This window comes from Dermacentor silvarum, chromosome 7 (genome assembly GCF_013339745.2).
Source record: "Dermacentor silvarum isolate Dsil-2018 chromosome 7, BIME_Dsil_1.4, whole genome shotgun sequence".
NCBI lineage: Eukaryota > Metazoa > Arthropoda > Arachnida > Ixodida > Ixodidae > Dermacentor > Dermacentor silvarum.
Genome location: NC_051160.1, coordinates 7,845,368 through 7,870,596, shown reverse-complemented (window position 1 = coordinate 7,870,596; position 25,229 = coordinate 7,845,368). Strand labels below are relative to the sequence as shown.

The following is a 25,229-nucleotide window of genomic DNA, read 5'->3' as shown; positions in this document are numbered from 1 at the left end:
CTTGCACCGTGCCGTGTGCTTTAGGTCGCAGCATGTGATAATTCCGCGGGAGGAAAGCGAACATCCGTGAGCGAACGGAAGAATATACTTTCGCTACATGCAGTTGGAGCCCACGGGAACGCGTGCGATAGCCCTTCGCAACGTCTGAATTCTTCTTGGCGTTTTAGCATAGATGACGAGCCACACTTCTGTGCCGATGCTGTTCACCGCTTCCCTGCCGCGTCATGCCAACTGCAGCGCCAGTATCACACTCGATGACCGCAAATCACTGTCAAAACGCTGGCGTGAGCAAGCGCGGCGCAGCCACCGAAGGTTCGTGGGGTCTATCGCTTCAACGGAAACTGCGCGACGAAAGCACAGCGCATACAAAGGTAAAAGCCGTATGGAGATCGCTTTCAAGATACGGTGCGCGCGACAGGCCGAAGCCGCGCAAAGTACAAGTACGCAATTGCTGGCAGAGTAGAAGCCGCGCCCCCTTCCTTCTGCGCTGCCTTCCCGCTTGCTTCCTCTCGCGTGGGAGATTGAGTCTTTCCTAGGTATACTTGAATGTGGCGCGAAATAAATTTCGTGAAAAGGGGACAGAAAAGAGGAAACACTGCATTGGCGCTTCACTGTCTCCTCTATTCAGTCCCCTTTTCACGAACTGTATTTCGCGCCACATTCAAGTATACCTAGGAAATCTCAGCACCAACTTGCCCAAGAAGTTCTTTTGGAGATTGAGTCGCCAGTTCCCCTTGCGCCCGGTCGCAAGATACGCATTTGGTGCCGCAGCTAAACGTCGCCTCCCATCCCTCCCTCCCATCCCCCCACGGCTTTTCGCACGACGAAAGACGTCGCGTTTGCTCTCCGCCGTGCGCTCACTCTCCGTGAACCTTTCACTCGCACGTACAACATACGGCGCGCGGCGACGATTTTATCGCCGTTGGACTTTATACGGAACCTCACGGCGACGACGACGGCAGAAATGTGATTGGAGTGTCCTTATAATTGCTATCGCAATAAAACACTGTCACTCGGCTGTCATCCCGCCCACGGCAATATCAACGGGCTTCCCCAATTGGCCGACTTTATTGCGGGATTCGGGCCCTGCTTGCGTGCGCTCCGGGTACGCTGACGCAAGACGGGGCCCGAGGAGACCACATCCAGGCGTCGGAAGGTGCTTCTCTCTGCCGGCGGCGGCACCCTTTGTCCGCCGTCGGCCGATAGTTACTTCGGCTCATCGGGGTCCCGTCCTCGGCGGGCGCGGGCACTCTGCCGTCGTCTCGATGTCCTGAGGCAGCGTCTTCCGATCGTGCCCCCGTCTGTTCTTCTGTGTCTTCTGTTTCCGTTTTCTCTGCTATGGGGGTGCGCGATGGCAGGCGCTGGCCGAAAGGTAGGCGGCCAGCACAATCAAGCCATACTTGTTAATTGCGCGGCGCGGCTTGAATTAACAACCACGCTTGTTAATTTAGTTCGTAAGCCAATGTTTACAAGTTTATGCGGCCGATAAAATTACTATCCCCTCTTCGTAAGTAATTCGCTATTGCAATCGATGCTTCGCCCTTCGGGCGATACTGCGCCATTTTAGAGCGCAGCTCTTGGGCGTCGGTTCCTGCGGCGAGTGTCGGTGTTGGCGCCCTCGGTGTAACCGAGCGAACGAGCCTAGTGAAATATGAAAGAGCGAACGGGGAGCGCAGCGGAAGATGGAAGGCGACGATAGAGCGCTAGGAGGAAAGCGGAGGAGGTGGGCATGGCGAAATCGTGAGAAGGTGCCGCGCAAGACGGGCTCTGCGGCGAAGATGGCGACGAGAAGGCGCCAGAGTGGCGCGCGTCGTCTGTATGGGAACAAAGCGCTCTATGCGCGGAAGTCTGTCAGCGGCGGCTGCTGTGAATCGCGCCCCCGCGTCGACCAGGCGCTGCTTCTCGCGACCTCCCGATTAGCGAGGCAGTCGCGCCACACTTCGCTCCGTTTGCAACGTGCCGCGCGAGACAGATTGTCCGCGCCAGCCAATATATCGCGAAATGAAAACACGTTTAGACCTGCGCTCAAATTTCACATTAGGTGGTATCGTAATCGTCTGTGATTTTTTTTTCATAGCTTCGCAATAAATGTGTTTTAAACATGAAACGCTTTTAGCTCTCATTATCGGCGACCTTCAAGTGACATTGAACCAAAAGCCAGAGCCACTATCGGGGCACTCAAACGAGAACATCCGGGCTTCATTGCAATGACAAATCCGGCCAACCAGTCAAAAGTTAAGAAAATGTGGCCTCTGGCCCCCAACCCACTATTAGCGGCGAGAAGTTGGAGTGGCGCCCTCTACGAGTGACGTCACGGCCAGGACGGCGTTCGCTCGGCTGCTCCGCGCGCTCGTTCTCTTCGTGCATGCTTGGAGTATTGGTGGCCGGCTGCCGTACTTATTGAAGGATATGGCGGCTTCTTTTTACTGCCATGCCTGAACGGCAGTTTCTTCTTCAAAACCGCGAGTCGTGAAAATTTGCGGCGTGGATATCGCCAGCTATGTGGATTGAAGGGGTCTACTGGTTTTGCAATGCGTATTTGCGCACTGTCTGTCCATAAACTTTGCGTAAAAAGAGTGTCTTCAATTTCAGCACACGAAGTTGTGTATGGTGCTCCGCAAAACACTTAACATTCCCTTAGTGCTTAGTTATGAGAGACATTGCATTTTACAAGGAAGAAAAATCTTGGTATTGGTATTTGATATCAATATTATAAATGCGTGTTAGAAGGAAACTGCGCAGCGATTCTTTTATATCGATTCTTATTAATATGGTGAGTTGTTCTAGTCAAATATGAGTACTTTATTAATGTGTAAAAGGAAGAGTTAGGCGCGCATTTTGCATGAAAACGTTTGCTAATACATTCACCTTTCTCTGAAACAGGCACCCAGGAAACTCATTGCTCATGGCTGTTAACACGACGGTGCGTCACGTATAGTATGTATATTCTTCACGAATACCATAACAGTAATCACCTGAAAGAACAGTTTCGTGGCGAAGATCGAGAGCCTATCAATTCCAAGGGAGAAAATGTTTCATAGTGACCCTCAGTTGCCTTTATCGACATCATGGCACAGCCCTTACGCAAATAAATCTACCGACTGTCGTTATGGCGAGGCATGCATTATTCGCGAAACCCAGCGCCAATTGCAATGGCTAAGGTATACTCGAGGCTATACAGCGCAGCTTAGGCTGCGCTGAAGAGGAAAATTCAAACGCCTTCTGCCTCACCATGTCTGGATCCTGCGTGGTTTAACTACACCAAACTGAGAACTATTTGTTTCGTGAATACAACCTCACATACCCGCTGTTAAATATTAGAGGACGGCGACTAACGCGCTCAGCGGGAGCGGCTCGCTCATGATCTGGCGCTTCTGGACTGATTCGAACGGCCAGTATGGACGCGTTGTTACGGTACTTAGGGCAATAAACTTCCCCTTCTACTGCGACGACTCCTTTGTTTTACATTTTCTGGTGCCGAAACCCGGGAGATGTATTAATCAACGACCGAACAGCCCCCAGGACCGACTGACGACGAGCCCACGCATGGATTCACCGGGAAGAGCGGAGTCAACGCTACCGACGGCCCTCATCCATCCACCGACAGCCGCCAGCTACAAGGAGGCCGAGCTGATTATGGATAGGGCACTTATCAGAAGGACGGTAAGCCTCATTTTCGACGATATCGACACGGCGCTCAGTGAGGCCACAACGGCTCAACTGCACCTCATGAGCAGCCGGCTCGAAATGCATCATGAGAGGCTTTGTTTCCTTGATGGAAAGATTCAAGTGCTCACTCCTGATGACGAAATATATGAAGAATATACCCTTCAGGTAGATTACAGTTATAAACTGGTTACACTACAGTCTAAAATCAGATTTGCTATTGAGATGACACAGAGTGTAAACAGTGAAGACGTGTCGCAGATCTCTGGAGTAGGAATGACCATCTTATTACTCTTGTGCCTTGAAGCGTTGCAAAACGTACAACCGGTTAAAGATTGTAAGACCGAAGCTACAAGCCATGGCTGCAGTGAAGGTAAACGAAGGAACGGCATAAAGAAAGCAATCAATGACATGGAAGTACCTACTGAAGACAATATTGTGTCGAAAACCGGCAGTAACATGGTTAGAGACGTGTATGATGGAGCCGAAGACAGCTATCAACTGATGTCATCATCTTGGACTTAAGAGACGCGTCAAAAGCACAAGGACGAACAAGTAGTAGCTCCTGTAGCCACAGGCATACCGAAAGAGCATTTGCACAGTGTGCAGGACACGCGAACGGTTGAAATAGCAACACGCCGTTCGACAACGTATCTGCTGAACAGTCCAGGGGTCCACGAAGACCTCATTTTCACGACAGAGTCACGGTCCCGTCCAGGCGAGGGAACGAATACTCATTGTTCTGATGACCACGAAGGCTCATGCGTGAACCGAAGCGAAATGAATTCGAGCCAGTACCGGTGCTGAAAACAGGAGGCCCATCGTCACTGCGCAATCAACGTAGCAGAGCGTCTGCCCACAGCCCTATCCCCCGCTATCAGAACTAAGTATTTAACCCTTAAAGAATCATACATGGCACCCCCGCAGGGGCGTCTGCGTAAGCAGGCGTTTGGTGTGTGGCGACACCACGGACCCGAGCACACGAGGGTTGGACCCTCCCGTGCCTAACCGTGCGTGGCTTAGCCGTGTCCGGGAAAAGGGGGATCCTAGGGGTTGAGCCGATGCCGGGAGTTTGGACCTTTAAGGCCCCTCGGCGGAGGCAACACACCCCTTTAGCCTCGGCTTCACGTAGACGGCACCCCCAGACTGACCCACCCGGGGGAAATCGGTAGTTGCCTTTTCCTGTCCCCCTCTCAAACCTTCGTCTTTCTCTCTCACTTTCAATCTTTCCTGTCTTCTACTCACTTCATTTACTTCTCGTTTTTCCAGGCAGCAAGGGTTAACCGTGTGTATCTATCCAGTCTTGGGTACGTACATTAGGTTATAGTGGCTGTGCATAGCTGGCGTCTGCAGGTTTTTCGTAACCTGTAGCGTCCCATTGTGGGGCTCCGTGGTAGGTGGCTACCACCGCTGCCGAATTTGGTAACCATATTATGGCAGAAGCGTTCCACCGACTCCCAGATCGGCTTCTGAAAAGAGGTCGCACCGATGCGATCTTTCAATTTACCCTCCGAACAGACCTAGACACCTTCCCAAAGTACCATGTCCTTCATAGTGAAGGCAAGACGAGCGTAAGAAAACTGTCACCTTTCTTAGTATCGAAATGCTTAGCAAACACAATTGGACCTGGCTATAAAGCCTCAAAGATGGCAAGCGGAGACCTCCTCCTTGAACTGACAAAGAAAGAACAAGGCGAAAAGCTCGCTGAACTCACCAGTGTCGGTGACATTAAAGTCACAATCTCTCCACATTGCTCGCTCAACACAAGCAGGGCAGTAATATCAGAAGATTTCCTAAACCTTAGTGACGAAGAGCTCCTTGAAGGATTCCAAGACCAAAACGTAATTAAGGTACAAAGGATTACACTCCGACAAAACGACCAACAAATCCTCACAAAACACGTGATACTACCATTTAGAACTAGAACTGTGCCCACATCACTCGAAGCAGGATACCTAAGAATCAACGTCCGACCATACATACCGAACCCAAGGCGGTGCTTCAAGTGCCAGAGGTTCGGACATGCATCACAATCATGCAGAGGAAAAGAAACATGTAGTGCCAACGACCATCCCTCTGACAACTGCAATGCTCCTGCACATTGTGCCAATTGTAAGGGAGACCATCCAGCCTACTCACGGAGCTGCCCTTGCTGGAAAAAAGAAAAAGAAATAATTGCAATCACCGTAAAATAAAAAATTAATTCTATGAAGCGAGGAAAAGGTTGGGGCACTTACCTCAACTTAGCTATGCCAGTGCGGAGTGGCAGGGGGCAGCACCACACCGGTTTCAGGAGTCTACAGGGTCCGCGCGCGGTACTCCTGCAGAAACTCCATCCGCCCCCTTGGTGGTAGCAGCCAGTGCTGCTCCATCATCATCGAATACGGGCCGGCAGACCGCAGTTTCGCAGGGCCCAAAGTTAAACCGAACTCCACGGCCCGAGACACGCGTTTCGGCGCCTGGTTCTCGATCGTCCAGCGCCTCGGAGAAGGCCATGGAGGTCGACCCAAAAGCCCCGGCGTCATTGACGCCAAAATATCCGCGCTCCCTGGAGCGCAGCAAGAACGACAGACTTCTTGTAACTGTACCGCAAAAGGGCCAGGTAACCTGAACGGCTACCGCCCTTGATTAGAGTAGTGATCTTTTTATTACATGTCACCTATCACTTTTTAGCTCACACGCACATAAGTAAACAATTTTATTTGTCTTACAATGGCTTTCATCATCCATTGGGACTGTAGAGGCCTGATTCGTAATCTAGGTGACATCAAAGACATCATAAATAAGCTATCGCCAGTTGCATTCTGCCTTCAAGAAACGAACTTAGGCCCCAAAAATACACAATTTTTGAAAGGTTTTACTGTCGTATGTAAGGACCGCGAACACTCCAGCCGTCTGTCAGGAGGAGTCGCCATAGTTGTGCAGGGCGGCACTGCTACCCGAAATGTCCAATTAAATACATCTCTCGAGGCTGTAGCGGTCACGGTTCTGTCTCATAAAATCATCACCATTTGTTCACTATATTTTCCACCCCATACCTATTTTACTACTAAAGATTTAGAAAATTTAACAGACCAGCTGCCGGAGCCTTTTGTTTTAGTTGGAGATTTTAATGCTCATTGTACTTTTTGGGGCAGTGGAAAAATGACCCAAGAGGCCAGCTCATTGAAGATTTTATCTTGTCAAATGATATCTGCCTTTTAAACTCGGGTGCATCGACGTATTTTTCACCAACTTCACGCACATTTAGTTGTTTAGATTTAGCTTTTTGTCCACCATCTCTTTTTAGCCATCTTAAATGGGAAGCCCTCGACACGCCATATGGTAGTGATCACTTGCCCGCAATCATAAAACTCTTACCATCACCACCAACCTTAGGCATTAAGCCACGCCGGTGGAAACTGCAGCTTGCTGACTGGCCAGTTTTTATGGAGCATGCTAAACTGAAAATGGTGTTCTCACCAGAACTGAGCGTTCACGAACTCAATAAAAAGTTCGTTGAGGTTATAATCTCAGCCGCAGAAACAGCGATACCTCAGTCATCCGGTATCTTGCGCAAAAAACTAGATCCCTGGTGGACAGACGAGTGTACCAAAGCTAAAAAACAACAAAATAAGGCCTGGGGAATTTTACGAAGGTATCCAACCTATAACAACCTCCTAGCCTTTAAACAGGCCAAAGCCAAAGCAAGATTTGTTCGGCGTCAGGCAGAGAAATCCGTCATGGCAAAAATACGTATCTTCAATTAACAGTTCGGTCACATCTAAACAAATGCGGGACCCGCTTAGAAAATTTAAAGGAGAGTACACATAAGTCCAGGCACACAAACAACACTAGAAGACCAGGCCAACTTATTAGGCGAGCACTTTTACAACATCTCAAGTTCAGCGAATTACACAAACACATTTTTAAAATACAAGAGTCAGCTGAGAAACAGAGACTGCCCATAACCGGCGCTTCAATGGAACGATATAATGACACTCTTACAATACAGGAATTAAACAGGGTTCTATCGGCCGGTAAAAAAACAGCACCAGGTCTTGACCGGGTCCACTACACAATGCTGGCACACCTATCTCAAACATCGGTAGAGGCACTCCTTAAATTTGTCAACAAGATATGACAATCTGGGGTAATGCCTATAGATTGGAAAAACGCAGTAGTAGTGCCTTTTCTAAAATCCGGCAAACCTGCAACACCTCCAAGCAGCTACAGACCCATTGCATTAACAAGTTGTCTAGCCAAATCATATGAGAGCATTATAAACATGAGACTCACATTCATTCTTGAATCAAGAAAGCTAATAGACATGCACCAGTGCGGATACAAAAAGGGCTGCTCCACCGCTGACCGTCTCGTCCGACTAGAGCATGAAATACGTGAGGCGTTTCTACACAAACAACACTGCCTCGCGGTTTTCTTTGAATTAGAAAAAGTGCACGATACCACATGGCGATATGGAATTTTGAGAGACCTGGCTGATTTGGGCATTCGTGGGAGAATGTTAAACTGCCTATACGATTTCATGTCAAATAGAACATTTCAAGTACGTCTCGGCACAACACTTTCACGCACATTTACACAAGAAAATGGCGTCCCACAAGGTTGCATTCTCAGCACGACTCTCTTCATAGTAAAAATGAACTCCGTTAACAAAATCATTCCATCGTCTGTCATGCATTCAATATATGTCGATGATTTGCAAGTGGCTTGCTGCGCCTCAAACCTATCCACCTGTGAAAGACAGCTACAAATAACAATAAATAATCTCACACAATGGGCTAACAAAAATGGTTTCCGCTTTTCAACCCACAAAACCGTTACAGTGCTGTTTTCCCAGAAGCATGGCTTACATTGCGATCCAGTTCTGACACTGGATGTTGCAACACTGCCGGTCAAACGAGACTACACATTTTTAGGCGTAACATTTGACACAAAACTGAACTTCCTAGCCCACATTAACACAACAAAAATTAAGGCAAATAAAGCATTAAATATTCTCAAAGTGTTATCGCACAAGCACTGGGGATCGGACCGAATATGCCTACTACGTATCTACCGGTCCCTTGTGCGTAGCATTCTCGACTACGGTAGTGTAGTTCATGGTGCAGCCAGGCAATCCTACATTAAACGACTTGATCCAATTCATAATCTTGGCCTACGATTGGCGGTGCCTACAGAACATCGCCTGTCCTAAGTTTATACGTTGACTGCAATGAGCCTTCCCTACAGCACCGCAGAGCACTACTAACCCTTTCCTATGTACTGAGGATTCGGTCAACACCACAACATATATGCTACAAAATCGTAACACAATGCAACTCTCGGTTACACTACACAAATAAACCGAACATGATACGGTCACTTCTCTTACGATATGAGGAATACTGTCAGATTCCTCATGAGGTCCTGCAGGTTGCTGAAAGGCCGCAAAGACTGGCCGTAAGACTTGTCTTACGATATGAGGAATACTGTCAAATTCCTCATGAGGTCCTGCAGGTTGCTGAAAGGCCGCAAAGACTGGCCCCATGGTGCGATTTTACACGGCTATGTGATTGGACATTAACTCACTTAAAGAAAAAGGACACCCCACAAGAACACATAATGCAAGAGTTCCGCACTATTCAAGACAAATATTAAGATTACATAGAATTTTACACAGATGGTTCTAAAACACAAGAATACGTGGGTGTTAGAACCGTAACGGAAAATTGGGAAAATAGCATTCGAATACATAATTATGCTTCAGTCTTTACCGCCGAAGTTATGGCTATATGGACGGCAGTAAACAAAGTTATCACCGACAAACAGAAGAGTGCTGTCATTTACACCGATTCGTTGAGTGCACTCAGAGCTTTAAACTTAAAATCTGCCTGTGACCCACTGCTTGGCGATATCCTAAACATGGTTGTTAATAACAAATACGGACGAACCATACGATTCTGCTGGGTCCCTAGCCATGTTGGGATACCAGGGGATGAATCGGCAGATAGATGAGCGGCCATGACAGCGCGCAAAGACCTAACTAACTCAAAAATTCCATACAAAGAAAGTATCCGAGCAATTCGTAAAGCCCTGACATCAAAATGGCAACAAGAATGGGACTCCTGCATCAATAAATAACAAGTTACACATAACCAAACCCCTGCTTGGCGAGTGGAAATCGTGCAGTCACCAGCAACGGTTCTATGAGGTGATCCTATGTCGGCTTCGAATAGGGCACACACATCTGACACACAATTTCTTTCTTAGAAAAGAAGATCCGCCCACTTGCGATAAGTGTCATGAACCTCTTACAGTAATACACATTGTTATGACATGTCCATATATAGAAAAACACAGACGGAAAATTCTTCAGAATCTGTATAACTGACACATACCATTACACCCCGCCCTACATTGTCTGACTTGTTCGAGTTTTTAGATGGAGCCGGTTTTTTACATAGAATGTAAGGTAAGGCAGCTTTCGCTGCACTAACATTACGTTTCTTAATACCTTGTGGCTGGCGCAGCATGGCCTTTGTCGCTTTTGCGCCATTAAACCTGAATTAACTAACCTACATGGCACAAACAACCAACGTCCGACCATTAATACTACTGCTGCCGCAGATATCCAGAAAAGCAAGGACAACGATGCATCTGAGAGCGGATATTATCTGCGGAAAACCAAAGCACTGCAAAGACGGAACAAGGTGCCCGTATATCGCCGATTGCTTTGCCGAGGCTGTGCTTCTCTTGACGGCGTCCACACTGTTGATGAGCTCCACTGATGAGTGAGGCAGCTCTGGCAAGTTGTTCTGCCAGAGCTGCCTCACTGATTGCCAGGCAGATGGCTACTGTAAGTACTGGCTGTTTTGCGGCCGGTCCGTCGACGAGGGACTGCAGGAGCCTCCACGCCCTTGCACCACCTCTGGCCTTGCTGATCGACTGGCAGATGCCCTGCCAGCTCTGTCGCCGGTGATGGTTGGCGCTTCGTCTGCAGGCGGCATCAATCCGATTGTGATCCGTGTGGTGCTCAGCGCATCTGGTCACAGGGCTCTCGGCTGTGCACCTGGCTGCTAGCAGGTGCAGTTGGTGGGAAATCATCACCACAGAGCAGGAAATCGCTGCCGAGACGTGCAGCGAGCTGCAGGAGCATCGATGCATCCCACTGCTGGGCATGACGTATGTATATTGATGCCACCGTGGTGTCCACCCCTCGGAGCCGAACTGTTACGGCACAGCATTTGAGCGGGCCTCCCGTGACGTCGGCCACGTTGATCTGTGCCTGGGACATAGATGGCGCAGCGAGGTTCACCCTGGGGGTGTCCTGCAGGCGGTGGCTTGGCAGGCATCCAGGAGGTTTGGCTGCTAACGTAACCCGGCAGGCGAAGTTCCTCGGCTCGTACGTAAACCTCCTGCAGATCGAGCACCCTATACTCGCTCTGCATGAGGTGCAGGGACAGGTCTGCTTGCCGCCGCAGCAGCGACTTAGCATTCCATTGGAGCACACTCCAATGTCTCAGTAAATTGCCCTAATATGTGTACTTCCTTCATTCCTTCATTGCACCCCCTCTGTGCTTCCTCTAATTCTGTTCCCTCTTCTTTGCACCAGCCCCCATTTATGGCTAATGTCCAGGTGTCGGCCATCGCCAGTCCGGCCAGCAAAATTCCTTTTTTCTCCCAACAAGCACTAATGTAGTCGCTTTTCCCCCAATCAGACGCTAGCTGACGTGGACGCACCTTTCGCCTATTTGTTGTTGGCGCGACGCGAAGTCGTTTTGTTCATGTGCACGGGAGAGGGCATTCGCCCTCGTGACAACGCCTCCCCCCCCCTCCCCCATCCCATTTCACACCGCCACTAGCCTTCGACTTGCTTTCACATTCAAGTTTTCCCTTTCATTCATGTCGCTCTTCCTGAGCCCGCCTCTTGAAGCTTTCTGTTCCGTGGGAAAGAGAGAAGGGGGGGGGGGGGATCGCCAAAAATTGCAGAAGGGGGGACGACCTCTCTTCCCCTTGTCTACGCTAATTACTCCAATTGAGTAAAACTCTCTGCTGGGCTGGTTGGTACATTGTTCAAGGTTAATAAGAATGGCACGACACAAGATACACGGACATGACGGACGGGACCAGAGCCGACCTGCATTTCTGATCAAATGAAGCGACCGCGCGAGAAAGGGCACGCCAAGCGCTATCTCAGTTGCTCTGTTGGAGTGGTGTACGAAATAACCCTCAGATGCGGCACGGTCTACATCGGCCAAACCAGCCGATGTAATTATGATCCATTCAGGGAGCATGCTGCTTCTATAAAGAGTAGATAAGGTTCACATCCAATGCGGCTCATGGGCATGTGCAACGCGACTTGCGGACGCTAGATTACTTGGCAAAAGCCGCGACCAAGTTGCCAGAGAATTGATAGAGGCGTTTCATATGAAGTATGAGCAGTGCGTTAGCGTACCTTCGTTATCATTCTTTCGCGATGAGCAGCAGTCTTTAGATATGGCAGTGTAAACGATATTGGTCCTTATTGGATGCTGTTTGTGCTGAGTGCTGTCTGTATACGCATGCGCATGGTGTTTACTTCGGCGTAAGCTTTCCTGAATAAATCAGTTGTAAGTTGGCACTCGTCCCGTCCTTTATGTCCGTGTATTCTGTGCCGTGCCATTCTTAACCTTGGAGTACATAAGCGAAGAGAGCAAGGAAGACAGCGTGAGGTCTACGACAACGCTACGGCTTCGACGAACTTGTAAATACTTAAAGGCTTTCGCTCTGATTCTTGTTCTGTATTGCTGTTTTAACGCGATAGCGTTAAGGGCCCCATGTTGCAGAAAATCGGGCGTCGGCGTAAGCGGCGGCGTGCGTGGCGGAGAAAATAAACCCGGACCACCCCTACCGCGCAGGCCCTCCGCGTGTCGCAAGGTGTTAGTGAACAAAAATTGAATTTCTCACAGTAAAATCCGCCAGAAAAATGGTAAAGTACGACTTAACCACAACCTACAGTGACGTGGGATTGTAATTTGAATGTACCAGAAAACATAATTCTGCTACGAAGAAATTCAAACACAAACACCTTTTCCAGCAGTTATACCATACCAGCAGCGGCGCGCTCGGGTAGGTTACTTGCGAAAATCCTATCCAGATGGCGCTCGCATCCTCGGCAGGTCAAATTGGGACACGCGCGCGCGTCGGGGCAATATCAAACAATTAATAAAATAATGAAAAAGGTGCTAGGGCCTTCATATTTTAATATAAGACAACTTATATTGCCCCTGGAAAAACGTTTTTCCAGCAATGCATTTTTGTTTAAAAGTGAAGCCGACTTTAAGGGGATCGGTGTAAGCTTGGTCTTTGTAACCTGGCTTTCCCACGTTCTGTATTGCATTGAAGCCTACTCATGAAGAAAAATGCGATGCGAACGGGGCCCGATAACGCTATCGCGTTCCACTCTTAAAGGCGAAGCTTAAGCGTCCTCCAATTTTTATTGTGTAGTGTGTAACTCTCTTTTGAGCCTTTTTACACCAAGGCTTCTTATTATCCAAAATGCTCACGCGTCGGGATCTATAGACCACGACACTGCTGTCGACAGAAGCTAGACCATAAAAACGAGTCAGTGGCCGGCAGTCACGAGAGGACGCCTACAGTCAGCTGCTGTGGTTGCCACTTTGGGTGCCCAATGCGTGCCGCTCGTTGTCCGATGTCTTGCATAACAGATGTCTTGGACATGCCGTGGGATGTCATACATGACTAGCGACCGTCCCCGGACGAGAATGCTTGCTAACAATTAACGTGCGGTTTTCGTCTCTGACGATAAATGATCATCTTGATGTTTTAAAGTGTGTTCTGCAGTTATTGCATTGAATTTATTTTTCAATTTTATTCATCTCAAAGCGAGTGGTCGACCCATATTCCGATTTTTACGGTATCTTGTCCCCGAACAATGTAATCTGCCTTGCTTGCGTTTCCTTTTTAAAAACGCTACGCTCTTACTTTCCTGTCCAAAATTCTGTTTCAGGCTATATCGTTCGTAATCGTGCATTGTTAAAGAAAAGGAAGGCACGCAAGACGGATGGCGATTATCGTTTGGGGACACGAAGACAAGCCCCAAAGGGTGCGAACTTTTATTGGTTCCGGCAATAGTCGAAGCCGCCATCTATTGCTACGGTGTTCAGACAGTTTCTGGCACACATGTTTTACCACGGCCTTGACGATATACCACTTCTCGCTCACACCGTGTATACATAGCGAGGAATGTGGCAGTCTGGAATCTGGATGCTAGCAGGCGAGGGTTCATTGGCAAGTTGCCGGCTCTTCAGCTTACGTAGACGCTCTGTCAGTGCGTCGAAGCATCAGAACCACCATTAGGGATGCAGGAACGTGCTTTGAAATCAGTAGGAAACTTCTTTTTTTTTTTTTACAATGAAGCTGTTAAGAGCTCATTCTTCGATGGTCGCGTCGGGATGTAGAAAAAAAACTCTCATTGGCCGTATGCTGTATCTGCGAGTAAAAGCGCGGGCTTTCACGGGGAACGAACGCACGGCGGAGAGCAAACGCGACTTCCCAGTGGAAGGGGAGCGGTGGGCGAGGAGGGCATCGAGGCACCCTAGACTGTGCGTGTGGCTGCCCGCTCTTCCACTGCGGCGCATGTGAGCAGCCCTGCCGGCTTCTGCCGCCTGTGTGGCGCCGACTCTCTGGGCTCTCGCCCGCCTCTCCCCTAACAGTGTCGACAACGGCGTTGAGCCATTCCGTCACGTAGACATCGCGCTAGCGCTCTTATCAGTTGCCCTTACGACTCGCCACGGCCAGGCCGCGTGCCGTTCGTTCGGAGGAACAACGCAACGAGCGACGGGGATGGCGACTCAATCTCCCACGCGAAAGGAGGACGGCGGGAAGGCAGCGCGGGAGGGAGGGGTTGCTCTGCTCTGCGAGCAACTTGTACTTTACGCGGCGCCGGGCGGTCGCGCGCACCGCATCTTGAAAGCGATCTGCAACACGGCTCCTACCTTTGTATGCGCTGTGCTTTCGCCGCTCAGTTTCCGTTGAAGCGATAGACCGCATGAACATTCGCCCGCTGCTGCTGGCGCGCTTGCTCACGCCAGCGTTTCGACAGCGGTTGTGTGCGGTCACACAAACAACGCGCAGAACCCGCGTTGGAACAGAACGCGCGTGGCGTTGGTGACGTGTTTATGAAGAACGTGCTAACCTTTTCCGTACACCCTATGGCGGTGTACCGTAGCGACCATAAGGCCACGGTCCCTGTGGTCACTAAATTGATGAAAACCACCGGATCATATATATTTCTGATTATTTATTAGTTCAAATAACCAATTGTACCATCACATCCTAATAGTCATAATTGGAAATAAATAATTCCCACCATAGTACAGCTTCGCTGTTCTTATCTCCACCCCAGTGCAAGGGCTGACAGTTTTTTTTTAATGTTTGCGCGTACGGTGGATAAGACATGCGCGCACTCGAAGCAACACGAGGTCGCGGATTCGATTTTCGGCCGCGCGTTGCGATGGACGCCCGGCGTCGGGTGCACGTTGAAATGTGGTCGAAAAATAATAACCAGAAGCCTTGCAGTATGGCGACTCTCATGGCACCCGGAAAGCTATGTAAAGATACACCGCAAAAATAAATAAATCCCTCTACGAAGGGCGTCTTATCGCGCATGTTTTTGTAACGTAAAACAGAATGAATCCTATCTGGGTCGCAAGCAGGGCATGGAAGACGCGGCCAACATGGGAATGACGCGGTCCATCGGCCTGTGCAACTTCAACAAGGAGCAGGTGACCAGGATTCTCGCAATGGCCACGATAAGGCCGGCTGCATTACAGGTGAGTGTGAAGAAGTGCTTGACTCTCAACGATGACAATTTCCAGGGTGTCGAAATGAAGGTGTCCTCAGTGTGGAGTTTACCGAATTATGAAATAGCGAGCAGATGAAAGATGCGGTCCCGATTATCCCTCCTCGTTTCTCTCGCTTTGGTCTGCAACAAGATCGTGTGTGAGAAAGGTTGTTTCAGGATCCATAGATGGGACAGCCTGTATATTTCATTATACTATCATGCACCAAGATTTAAAATATGCAAATGCCACGTAGCTGGACAGAACCAAGGTAATGTTTGCCGTCGCTTAGAGATACTCAGATTATTTTTTGCATTCCACCTGATTACATAATTAGTCTTAAATTAATAATCGACTTCTCAAATATTATAATTACATGAAAAGTCTGAATGAGAAAATTGTAGAGCAACATGGAAAAGTCACGATACAGCTTTCTGTTGCTCAATACGTGCTACATAAAAGTGTTTTTCCGAGCATGAAAGAAACCCGCGAATACAAGCAAAATTACCGCGCGACTGGCCGCTCGAGGCACTTTGCGTTGTTCGCAGGCTCTTTCACGCTCGGAAAAACACACCGCTCAGACGCAAAATCTCTTTTTAACCTTCCCGCATCCAAACATGTCAACCTTTCCCGGTCACCCTTTCAATTACATAAAATTTACAATATTGGAATCAGGTTTTCGCTCACATCACGACCGGGAAATTCGAGAGTCCTACCTTATCTATAAGTTTAATACCGCCGCCTCGGGTACTAATGGATGCACCGGGAAACTAGTATGCTTGCCTTCTGATTAGAACAATGTGGTTATAACCGAAAGGAAATACCTTGTAATCTAGCAACGACGCATGTAAAACGGTCTTGCTTCGTGCTGACACGTCCGCATATCATCTCGTTTTTACTCTGGAGCTGCTGTTGTTTCGCGTATGCCTCCTTCCCACGGCAGGTCTGGGGAAAGCGCTGCTTTAGGGGCAGCTCATGGCAGCCACCCACATTTGTTTTATTGCGATAGCAATTATATGGGCACTCCAAGCGCATTTCTGCCGTCGCCGTCGTCGTCGCCGTGAGGTTCCGTGTAAAGTTTAAAGGTGATAAAATTGTCGCCGTATGCTGTATCTGCGAGTGACAGCGCGCGAGGGACGCGCGCTTTCACGGAGAGCGAACGCACGGCGGAGAGCAAACGCGACTTCTTCCGTCGTGCGAAAGGCCGCGGGGGATGCGGGACGCATGCAGGGAGGCAGAGAAGGTCCCATACCCAGAATACACCGGGATGAGTGCCTCACTCATTGATGAGGCCTTCTCCGTATCAGAAGTTAGACACGTCCTCTTTAACCTCAATAGCAAGTCTGCTCCAGGGCCAGATGGCATCACAAACAAACTTCTTAAGAACTTGGATGACAAGGCAATAGAGATTTTAACAAACGAGATCAATCGAGTCTGGGAGTTGGGGCAAGTCCAAGATGAATGGAGGGCGGCCAAGGTAGTTTTCATCGCCAAGCCGGGATCGCCTACCAGTATGGAAAACGTCCGACTCATCTCGCTCACTTCATGCCTTTGCAAAGTCATGGAGCATGTAGTTCATAATCGCATATCAAGTCACATCGAATGACATTGCCTCTTTCCTCAAAACTTGATTGGATTTCGACCTTTCCTCTCCACACAGGATGCGATGTTCCTTTTGAAGAAATCGGTCTTTGATAGCTGCACTAGAGACGTGATCGTGTTCTGGCCCCAGACTTGACTAAGGTTTTTGATATGATCAGACACCAACACATCCTAGGTTAGATATCCCAGCTAAATTTTGTCAGCAGATGTTTCAACTTTATTAAATCCTTCCTTGGTGAACGCATAGCGTTCATCAGAGCTGGGATGGTTACCGGAGAGCCTTTCCTTCTAGGTTGTCTCGGCACACCCCAGGGATCGGTGCTGTCATCCCTGCTCTTTAATATCGCTATGCACAGGTTCTCTGAGAGGTTGACTGGCACCCTAGATGTCCGGCATGTCATCTATGCAGACGACATCACCATATGGGTCCCCGGAGGGTCGCTAGCCAGATTAGAGGAAGGCTTACAAGAAGTTAACATCACAGAGGATTTCCTCGCTATAGCACGGGGTTGACGCTCTCTTCCACAAAGTCAGAGCTACTCCTGAACAGGAAAGTGAAACAAGGAGGCAAAACTAAAGGATTAGCACCACTGGACTAGCTTCCTATTCAGATACAAACTAAAGTGGGCACCTACATTCCCAGAGTTGATTCTGTTAAAACCTTAGGGCTAACTATTAATTTCAAAGGGCATAATAGAGAAGCTCTGATTCGTCTAACAGAACAGGCAAACAGTGTTCTAAAACTCATTGCTAGTGTAGCTAGCCGAAGGAAGGGATTGAAGCAGGACAATCTCATCCGGGCCTTTCAGGCGTTCTTCCCAAGTCACGTATCTTACACTGCACCTTACTTAGAATTGACACGAGCTGAAAAAGCTAAGCTTGACTCTCTCATTCGAACGGGACTCAAACGGGCCATTCGACTGCCACAGTCTGCTAGCACGGACAAGCTGCTGGCCCTGGGAATTCACAATACTATTGATGAGATTATTGAAGCACGCTGCATGTAGCCCAAATCACTCGGCTCTCTGCCACTAAATCTGCCCTTAAAATCCTGGAGGAGGCCGTCATTGAACCCAGGTATAGCCCCGAACCCACTAAATCTTTCAGCAAAGATACCAGGTCTCAGTTCGTAAGAGACCCTGTACCCCGTAACATTCATCCTGTGTATAACGTGGGTCGGAGGAGTGCAATAGCAAGGACAATCCTACAAAAGTTACATCAACACAAGCTAGATGAGCTTTTTGTCGACGCAGCACAGTATCCCACAGGGGAAATATTCTCCATACCAGTGATGGACGTAGAGGGGAAAATCATTAACGCAGCTTCTGTAAGGGTCAAGATGTGGCGGAGGAGGCTGCTATCGCTTTAGCTATTAATAGTCGTAAGAAGCCAGCCTTTATATACTCGGACTCACGCTCGGCCATCCGCTCCTTCTCGTCCGGATTGGTAGCGGAGACAACGAGTAAGATCCTTCGGAATCAGGACTTCACTATCAGAAGTGAAGAGCAGGGATATCAGCACATTTCGTGGTTCTCTGCCCACATAAGGGACATCACTGCACCGAATGGGATTAACCTTAATGAGGCTGCCCATAGGTCTGCGCGTGACCTCACGAACCGCACAGCCGAATCTTTGGCCTCAGAAATTCTCATCGATCTAGCAAAAGACCCGCTCCATACATATAATGAGATTACCACTAATTATAAGCTTAGCCGTAGAATCTTCCCCCTGCCACACCCCAAGCTTGACAGGGCCCAGACCTCTTCGCTTAGAATGCTACAGACTAGATCTTACCATAACCCTCGCTTAATGCACTTCACGAAAACCCACAGGAATGGCACAATTGCGGATACGAATGTTGTAATTTTGAACACATGCTCTGGCTGTGCCCAGCCTTAGAGGCATGTTCACTTCAAACCAAGGACTCCTGGGAATCCGCAATCCAGTGTCCAGAACATATACAGCAACTCCAGGCCGTCAAAGAAGGCCCATGATGTTGCGGTGGGTCTCGACCTGCCAGTCCCGTCATAGTTGAACTTTGTTGAATTCCACCTAATTACATAACTAGTTTCAATTAATTAATTACCTTCTTTAATATTTTAATTCGATTAAAAGTGTAAAGGGAAAAATGTACAGCAACATGGAAAACTCCCGATACAGCTTTCTGTCGCTCTGAGGCCACGCTAATGAATTCGCTGGCTGGGGGGCTATCAATACGAGTAGCGAAAAGCAGACGACAGCAGCCAGGAGAGTGACTTCCGGTCACGGTGCTTTCGATCGAAACTTCGGACACCCTAGGCAGACCCCGGCAGCTGGATCACGTGACTGTGACGTGTCAGGGCTAGTCAGACCGGAAGCCGCAGACGGCTTGCGGACAGTCCAGGACTGCATAAACGAAGAGGCCCAGTAGTGATGATCACGAAGGGGCTAGCAATGACGTGCCGGCCGTGGAAGAAAACAAAGCAAAGGGCATGGATCATACGAGAGGGTGGAGAGGTGCAGCTTTCGGCGGTGAGGAGGAGGGTCGAGTTGTTGTCGAGGAGGAGGGTTGAGTGCTCGTGCTTGTCGTTTCTTGTTAGTCCACGTCTTTTTCGTGCTAGATTTGGTGCGAAGCACCTTATGCGTCCGGGCTGTCGGCGTCTCCTGTCGTCGTCGTCGTCACGGTAAGCAAGCGGCCCGTGCTCGAGCTCGGCACGCGCTCGTGCCACTGCTCCCGCGTTCGTCGGCGTCGTCGTCTTCCACAGCTGGCTGCGTTGCCGCTCATCATTCCAGCGTAGAATTTCACTCCTCTTCTGTCGTCGTAAGGGAGAGGCCGCGTTTACGGGGGTATGAACTATTGCTTAAGGCAGTATGAGCCCATTGGCGGTGTGTCACTGCACACTTAAGCATAAAATTTAATTCACCGCTGAAACCGATCCTACGACTTAACTCGTGCTAACTGCGACTGATACCACGTGACTGCCGGCTAACGCGCCGCGATTCTAGGGCCCTCGAATGTAAGTTGAACGAATCACCAAAGGCTGCCCAGGCACAGAGGTCGATTGAACCGGCTGTAGGTGTCTGCCATCATGGTTTTTAACGCGAAAGCGTTAAGGGCCCAGTGTCGCTGAAAATCCGGCGGCGTCGGCGTCCGTGACGGAAAAAATCATCTGCAACCGCCGCATTTGCAAGGTGTTAGTGCAGGAGAAAATCATTCCGAACCACCCCGACCGCGCAGGTCCTTCGTTGTGGTGCAGGGTTTTGGTGCAAAATTCAATTTCTTACAGTGAAATCCGTCAGAAAAATGGTAAAGTACAACTTAAGCACAACCTACAGACATGGTGGCGTCGGCCTGGTATTTCAATATACAAGAAAACATAATTCTGTTACGAGGAAACTCAAACACAAACTTCTTTTGCCAGCATTTCCACCATAGAAACACCGGCTCACTCGGGTAGCCTTCTTGCGAAAATCTTATCCAGTTGGCGCTGGCATCTTCGGCAGGTTAAAACCCCTCTATATAAAAAGTAGTGCCAACCACTGCCCTCCTCATCCGTTCCACAGCACGATCGAGGCGCGATCTCGACAGTGGCGCCGCTCATGTCGACCCTGCCGTAGCAGATGATGGCTAACGCGCTACCAGAGGAAATCCGCGGAAAACTTCGATCGCGCCCTGCGGACAGTTTTTGAGGCGCGATTTTGCTTCGTCAGTCAGTAAGTGACCTTAATAATGCCGTTTTGGAAATAGCAACGCGACGATGCGAGACGGCGCAAATACCATGTGTGAGGCGAGCGTTAGCGCTCGCCGGATGGTAAAAAAAAATGTCGCAGTTTCGCCCGAAAGGCGAAGCATCAATTGCAATAGCAAATTACTAGCAGAGAGCTATTCGGAGTAGGGATAGTAGTTTTAGCGGCTGCATAAACTTGGACACATTCGCTTACTAACTGAATTAACAAGCGTGGTGTCAGCGCGCACAAGCAAACATGAATAGATCACACTCAATGACCGCAGACAACCACTGTCAAAACGCTGGCGTGAGCAAGCGCGGCTGCAGCAGCGAGCAAAGGTTCATGCGGTCTATCGCTTCAACGGAAATTGAGCGGCGAAAGCACAGCGCATACAAAGTAAGAGCCGTGCGGAGATCGCTTTCAAGATGCGGTGCGCGGGGCAGCCCGCAGCGGCGCAAAGTACGCTGTTGCTGGCAGAGTAGAAACCGCGCCCCCTCTCTCCAACACTGCCTTCCCGCTTTCCTCCTTTCGAGTGGGAGATTGAGTGGCCAGTTCCCCTTGCGCCCAGTTGCAAGATACGCATTTTGTGCCGCAGCACAGCGTCGCCCCGCCTCCCTCCCTCCCATACCCCCACGGCCTTTCGCGCGACGGAAGTCGTGTTTGCTTTCCGCCGTGCGTTCGCTTTCCGTGATCGCGCGTCCCCCGCGCGCTTTCACTCGCGCATACGACGTGCGGCGACGATTTTATCGCCCTTGGACTTTATACGGAACCTCACGGCGACGGTAGAAATCCGCTTGAAGTATCCATATAATTGCTATTGCAATAAAAAGCATTTAGCCCTCGCCTTGTCGGTTGCGGCAACTGAAGACGCAGCAGCATGCCATCGCAAAGAAGTTCTTGTCCTTAACACGTTTAATCCGTTTGTGCGTACAGCACTTTCGTCGCACAGACCCGAGAATGGCGGCCGGAGCGCGCTAGAAAGAAAAAAAAAAGTTGTTGCAGTTTCACGCGAAAGGCGAAGCATCAATTGCGATAGCAAATTAGTAGAGAGATATACAGAGTAAGGATAGTAGTTTTATCAGCTGTATAAACTTGGCCATGCAGCAGCACCGGCAACACGCAGAACTGTTGTCGACGCCGTCGGCGTTTTGCCCGCGTTCGCATCAAACTTGCGCGGCGTTGGTTACTGTTGCCGGTGCCTCTGGGGGCGGCTCGGAGGTTTTCGTCGAGATCAGAACGGGACACTCGTCGAGCAGCGTCGGAAGTCTTTACCACCTTCTCGCTTCACAACGTTTTTATATAAATACGCATTTGGTGCCGCAGCTAAATGTCGCCTCCATTCCCTCCCCCCCCCCCCCCCCCCCCACGGTCTATCGCGCGTCGGAAGAAGTCGCGTTTGCTCTACATATATGGTGATTGTAAAGGAGGAAGGAAACGCTTAATTCTTCAGCCCTTCAGGGAGCACGGCGCAGAACGCGCGTTTGTTCTCCACCGTGCGTTCACTCCCCGTGAAAGCGCGCGTCCCTCGCGCCATTTCACTCGCACATACGGCGACGATTTCATCGCCATTGACGTCATACGGAACCTCACGGCGACGGCAGAAATCCGCTTTGGAGTGTCCATATAATTGCTATCGCAATAAAAATATCACAGTTTCGCCCTAAGGGCGAAGCAATGAATGCGATGGCAACACAGCAATGTCATACGAAGTAAGGTGAGCGGCTTTGGTAGCAATATGAATTTGAGTAAACATGAGCTTATTAAGTAAGCAGGTGTGCTGCGGCGTAAGTAGACCGACATGAAGAGAGACTCGAGGACCACGACAAGGCGCGTGTGAAACGGTGGTGTTGATGAGAAGCGCTTCCCGTGGGCAGCGCGTGTGAAGGGACACACCTGTAGCGCTGCACTGCCGATCCGGGCAGCATTGCATGTGTAGCGTGCATTGGAAAATGTGGCTCGACTATTACTAGCCGAATTAACAAGCGTGATGTCAGGGCGCACAAGCAAACATGAATAGATCACACTGAATGACTGGAGACAACGACTGTCAAAACGCTGGCAGCAAGCGCATCCGCCGCAGCGGTCTATGGCTTCAACGGAAACTGAGCCATAGAGAAAGAAATTCAAGAAGTGGGGACACTCGGCAAACACTGGCATCAGGAAACACGTCACCATACGTCACGCTATACTTTTGACACCGAACGTTAGCTGCCGCGAGCATCGAAAACAACACGCATAACTGTTGTCGACGCCGTCGGCGTTTTGCCCGCGTTCGCTCAAAATGCGTGCGGCGTTGGTGACTGTTGCCGGAGCCTCTGATATAAATAGGCACTTGGTGCCGCAGCTAAACGTCGCCTCCCTTCCCTCCCCCTCCCCCCCACGGCCTTTCGTGCGTCGGAAGAAGGCACGTTTGCTCTACATATATGGTGATTGTAGATGAGGAAAGAGACGCCTACTTCTGCAGCCCTTAAGGGAGCACAGCGCAGAACGCGCGTTTGTTCTCCGCCGTGCGTTCACTCCCCGTGAAAGCGGTCCCTCGCGCCCTTTCACTCGCACATACAGCGTTCGGCGCGCGGCGACGGTTTCATCTCCATTGACGTCATACGGAACCTCACGGCGACGGCGACGGCGACGGCGACGCCGACGGCAGAAATCTGCTTTTGAGTGTCCATATAATTGCTATCGCAATAAAATATACAAAAGCGCGACGCGTGCTTCCACGTGACACGGATTGGCCAATGGGGGAGGTAGGTAAGTGGTTCTTGAGGGAAAGGGAAAGGTTGGCGCTATCTTCTGCAGCCCTTGAGGGAGCACGGCTCAGCGCCAACCAATGGGGGAGCGGATGGGGGAGCGGAGGAGGCTGGGACGACAGGAGATGGCGAGGAGGAAACGGCGGGGTGATCGCGGTGGCGGCAAGATCTAAGAATGGCGCTACGTTTAGGGGCGAAGCTCCTTAGGGTGTGGGTCGTTCCCTCCTCTGTAGTAGTAGTAGTAGTAGTAGTAGTAGTAGTAGTAGTAGTAGTAGTAGTAGTAGTAGTAGTAGTAGTAGTAGTAGTAGTAGTAGTATGTAGCCACCTCTAGTTTATGAATTGCTCAATAGATGGCGTTGTGTGTCCGTACGTGAAAGAGACGCCGCATGTAGTTTTATGAAGTGTTCACTAGAAGTCCGTAGCTCTGGTTGGCATGGAGACCGCTATGCATGTATGTATACGCATATATACATATATATGTATATGTATGGTATGACCGGAAGCTGACTTCCACTTCCGGTTCCACTTCCGGTTCCGGAAGCCAGCTTCCGACTTCCGGAGAACGCTTCCGGCGTTTTTCTCTCGTCCGTAGCTAGGTGCGCTGCGGTCCACAGGGCGTTCGTTCCCGACGCGCGTTCTCTTTCTCTCGTTCCTTCTTTCTCGTCCGTAGCTAGGGGCGCTGCGGTGCACAAGGGCGTTCGTTACCTACGCACTCTCTCTTTCTCTCTCGTCCGTAGCTGTGGTTTACCCGAATGATCCCCCGGTGCTTCGCCCACTCATCATCATTCACTTCGTGGATATGCTGTGATTTTTTTATATAGAGGGGCTTTACGGCAGGTCAAATTGGGACTTGGCCTGTCAAATACGTTTTTTCGACACGCGCGCGCGTCGGGGCAATAGAAAACAATTAATGAAATAATGCAAAAAGGTCCTAGGGCCTTGACATTTTAATATAAGACTACTTATATTGCCCCTGAAAAACGTCTTCCCAGCAATGCATTTATGTTTTAAAGTGAAGCCGACTTTAAGGCGGTTGGCGTAAGCTTGGTTTTGGTAAGCTGGCTTTCTCACGTTCTGTGTTGCAGTGAATGAAGCCTACTTGCCGGATGCGAACGATGCGATGCGAACGCTGTATCAGCCGGGCCACGTTCAATGAAACCCACACGCATGTCAGGACAGTAGTGAACGCCTGGGTTTATTGTTGTCAGCCTTTTATACCAAAACGAGGGAAAGGGGGAGGGGTTTAGTAGATAGTAAAGAAAGGCACGTGTAGTTCCACAAAGATAGGTGGCTTGCGCTCTTGGGCCTGATACGATACAAACGGGTCCCGATAACGCTATCGCGTTCTACTCTTAAAGGCGAAGCTTAAGCTTCCTCCAATTTTTTGAAGTTTTCATGTCAAGAAAAAAAGGCCAAGAAACGAGAAAGAAACATTGAAATCAACGACGTCGCACTGACGTACTGCCGCTGAAGTTCCGGCGCGAAAATCAAGAAAGAAAAGTGTGGCCATCATTTTCGTTACTAGAAATGCATCTTTCGCAACCAAATTATTAAAATGAAAAGAGTTTTGAAGAGCTGCACTACCCATCTAAACTCTCCTTCCCCTATTCTGGTCACACTCTGGCACAATCGAAAGCATATCATCGAAAACCTTCGGAAAATATGTGAGAAATCTTGA

The 25,229-nt window shown here is 49.6% G+C and overlaps 1 protein-coding gene across 2 annotated transcripts in view; it reads left to right on the top strand.

Annotated features, from left to right (window-relative positions):
• The window catches only part of LOC119458430 (1,5-anhydro-D-fructose reductase-like), a 91,373-nt gene that overhangs the window by 10,431 nt on the left and 55,713 nt on the right, over positions 1–25,229 (top strand). For both annotated transcript variants that reach the window (XM_049670136.1, XM_049670135.1), the window contains one exon: positions 15,366–15,482. In XM_049670136.1, coding sequence (XP_049526093.1) covers positions 15,366–15,482 — 117 coding nt within the window. The remainder of the gene's footprint in view (positions 1–15,365; positions 15,483–25,229) is intronic.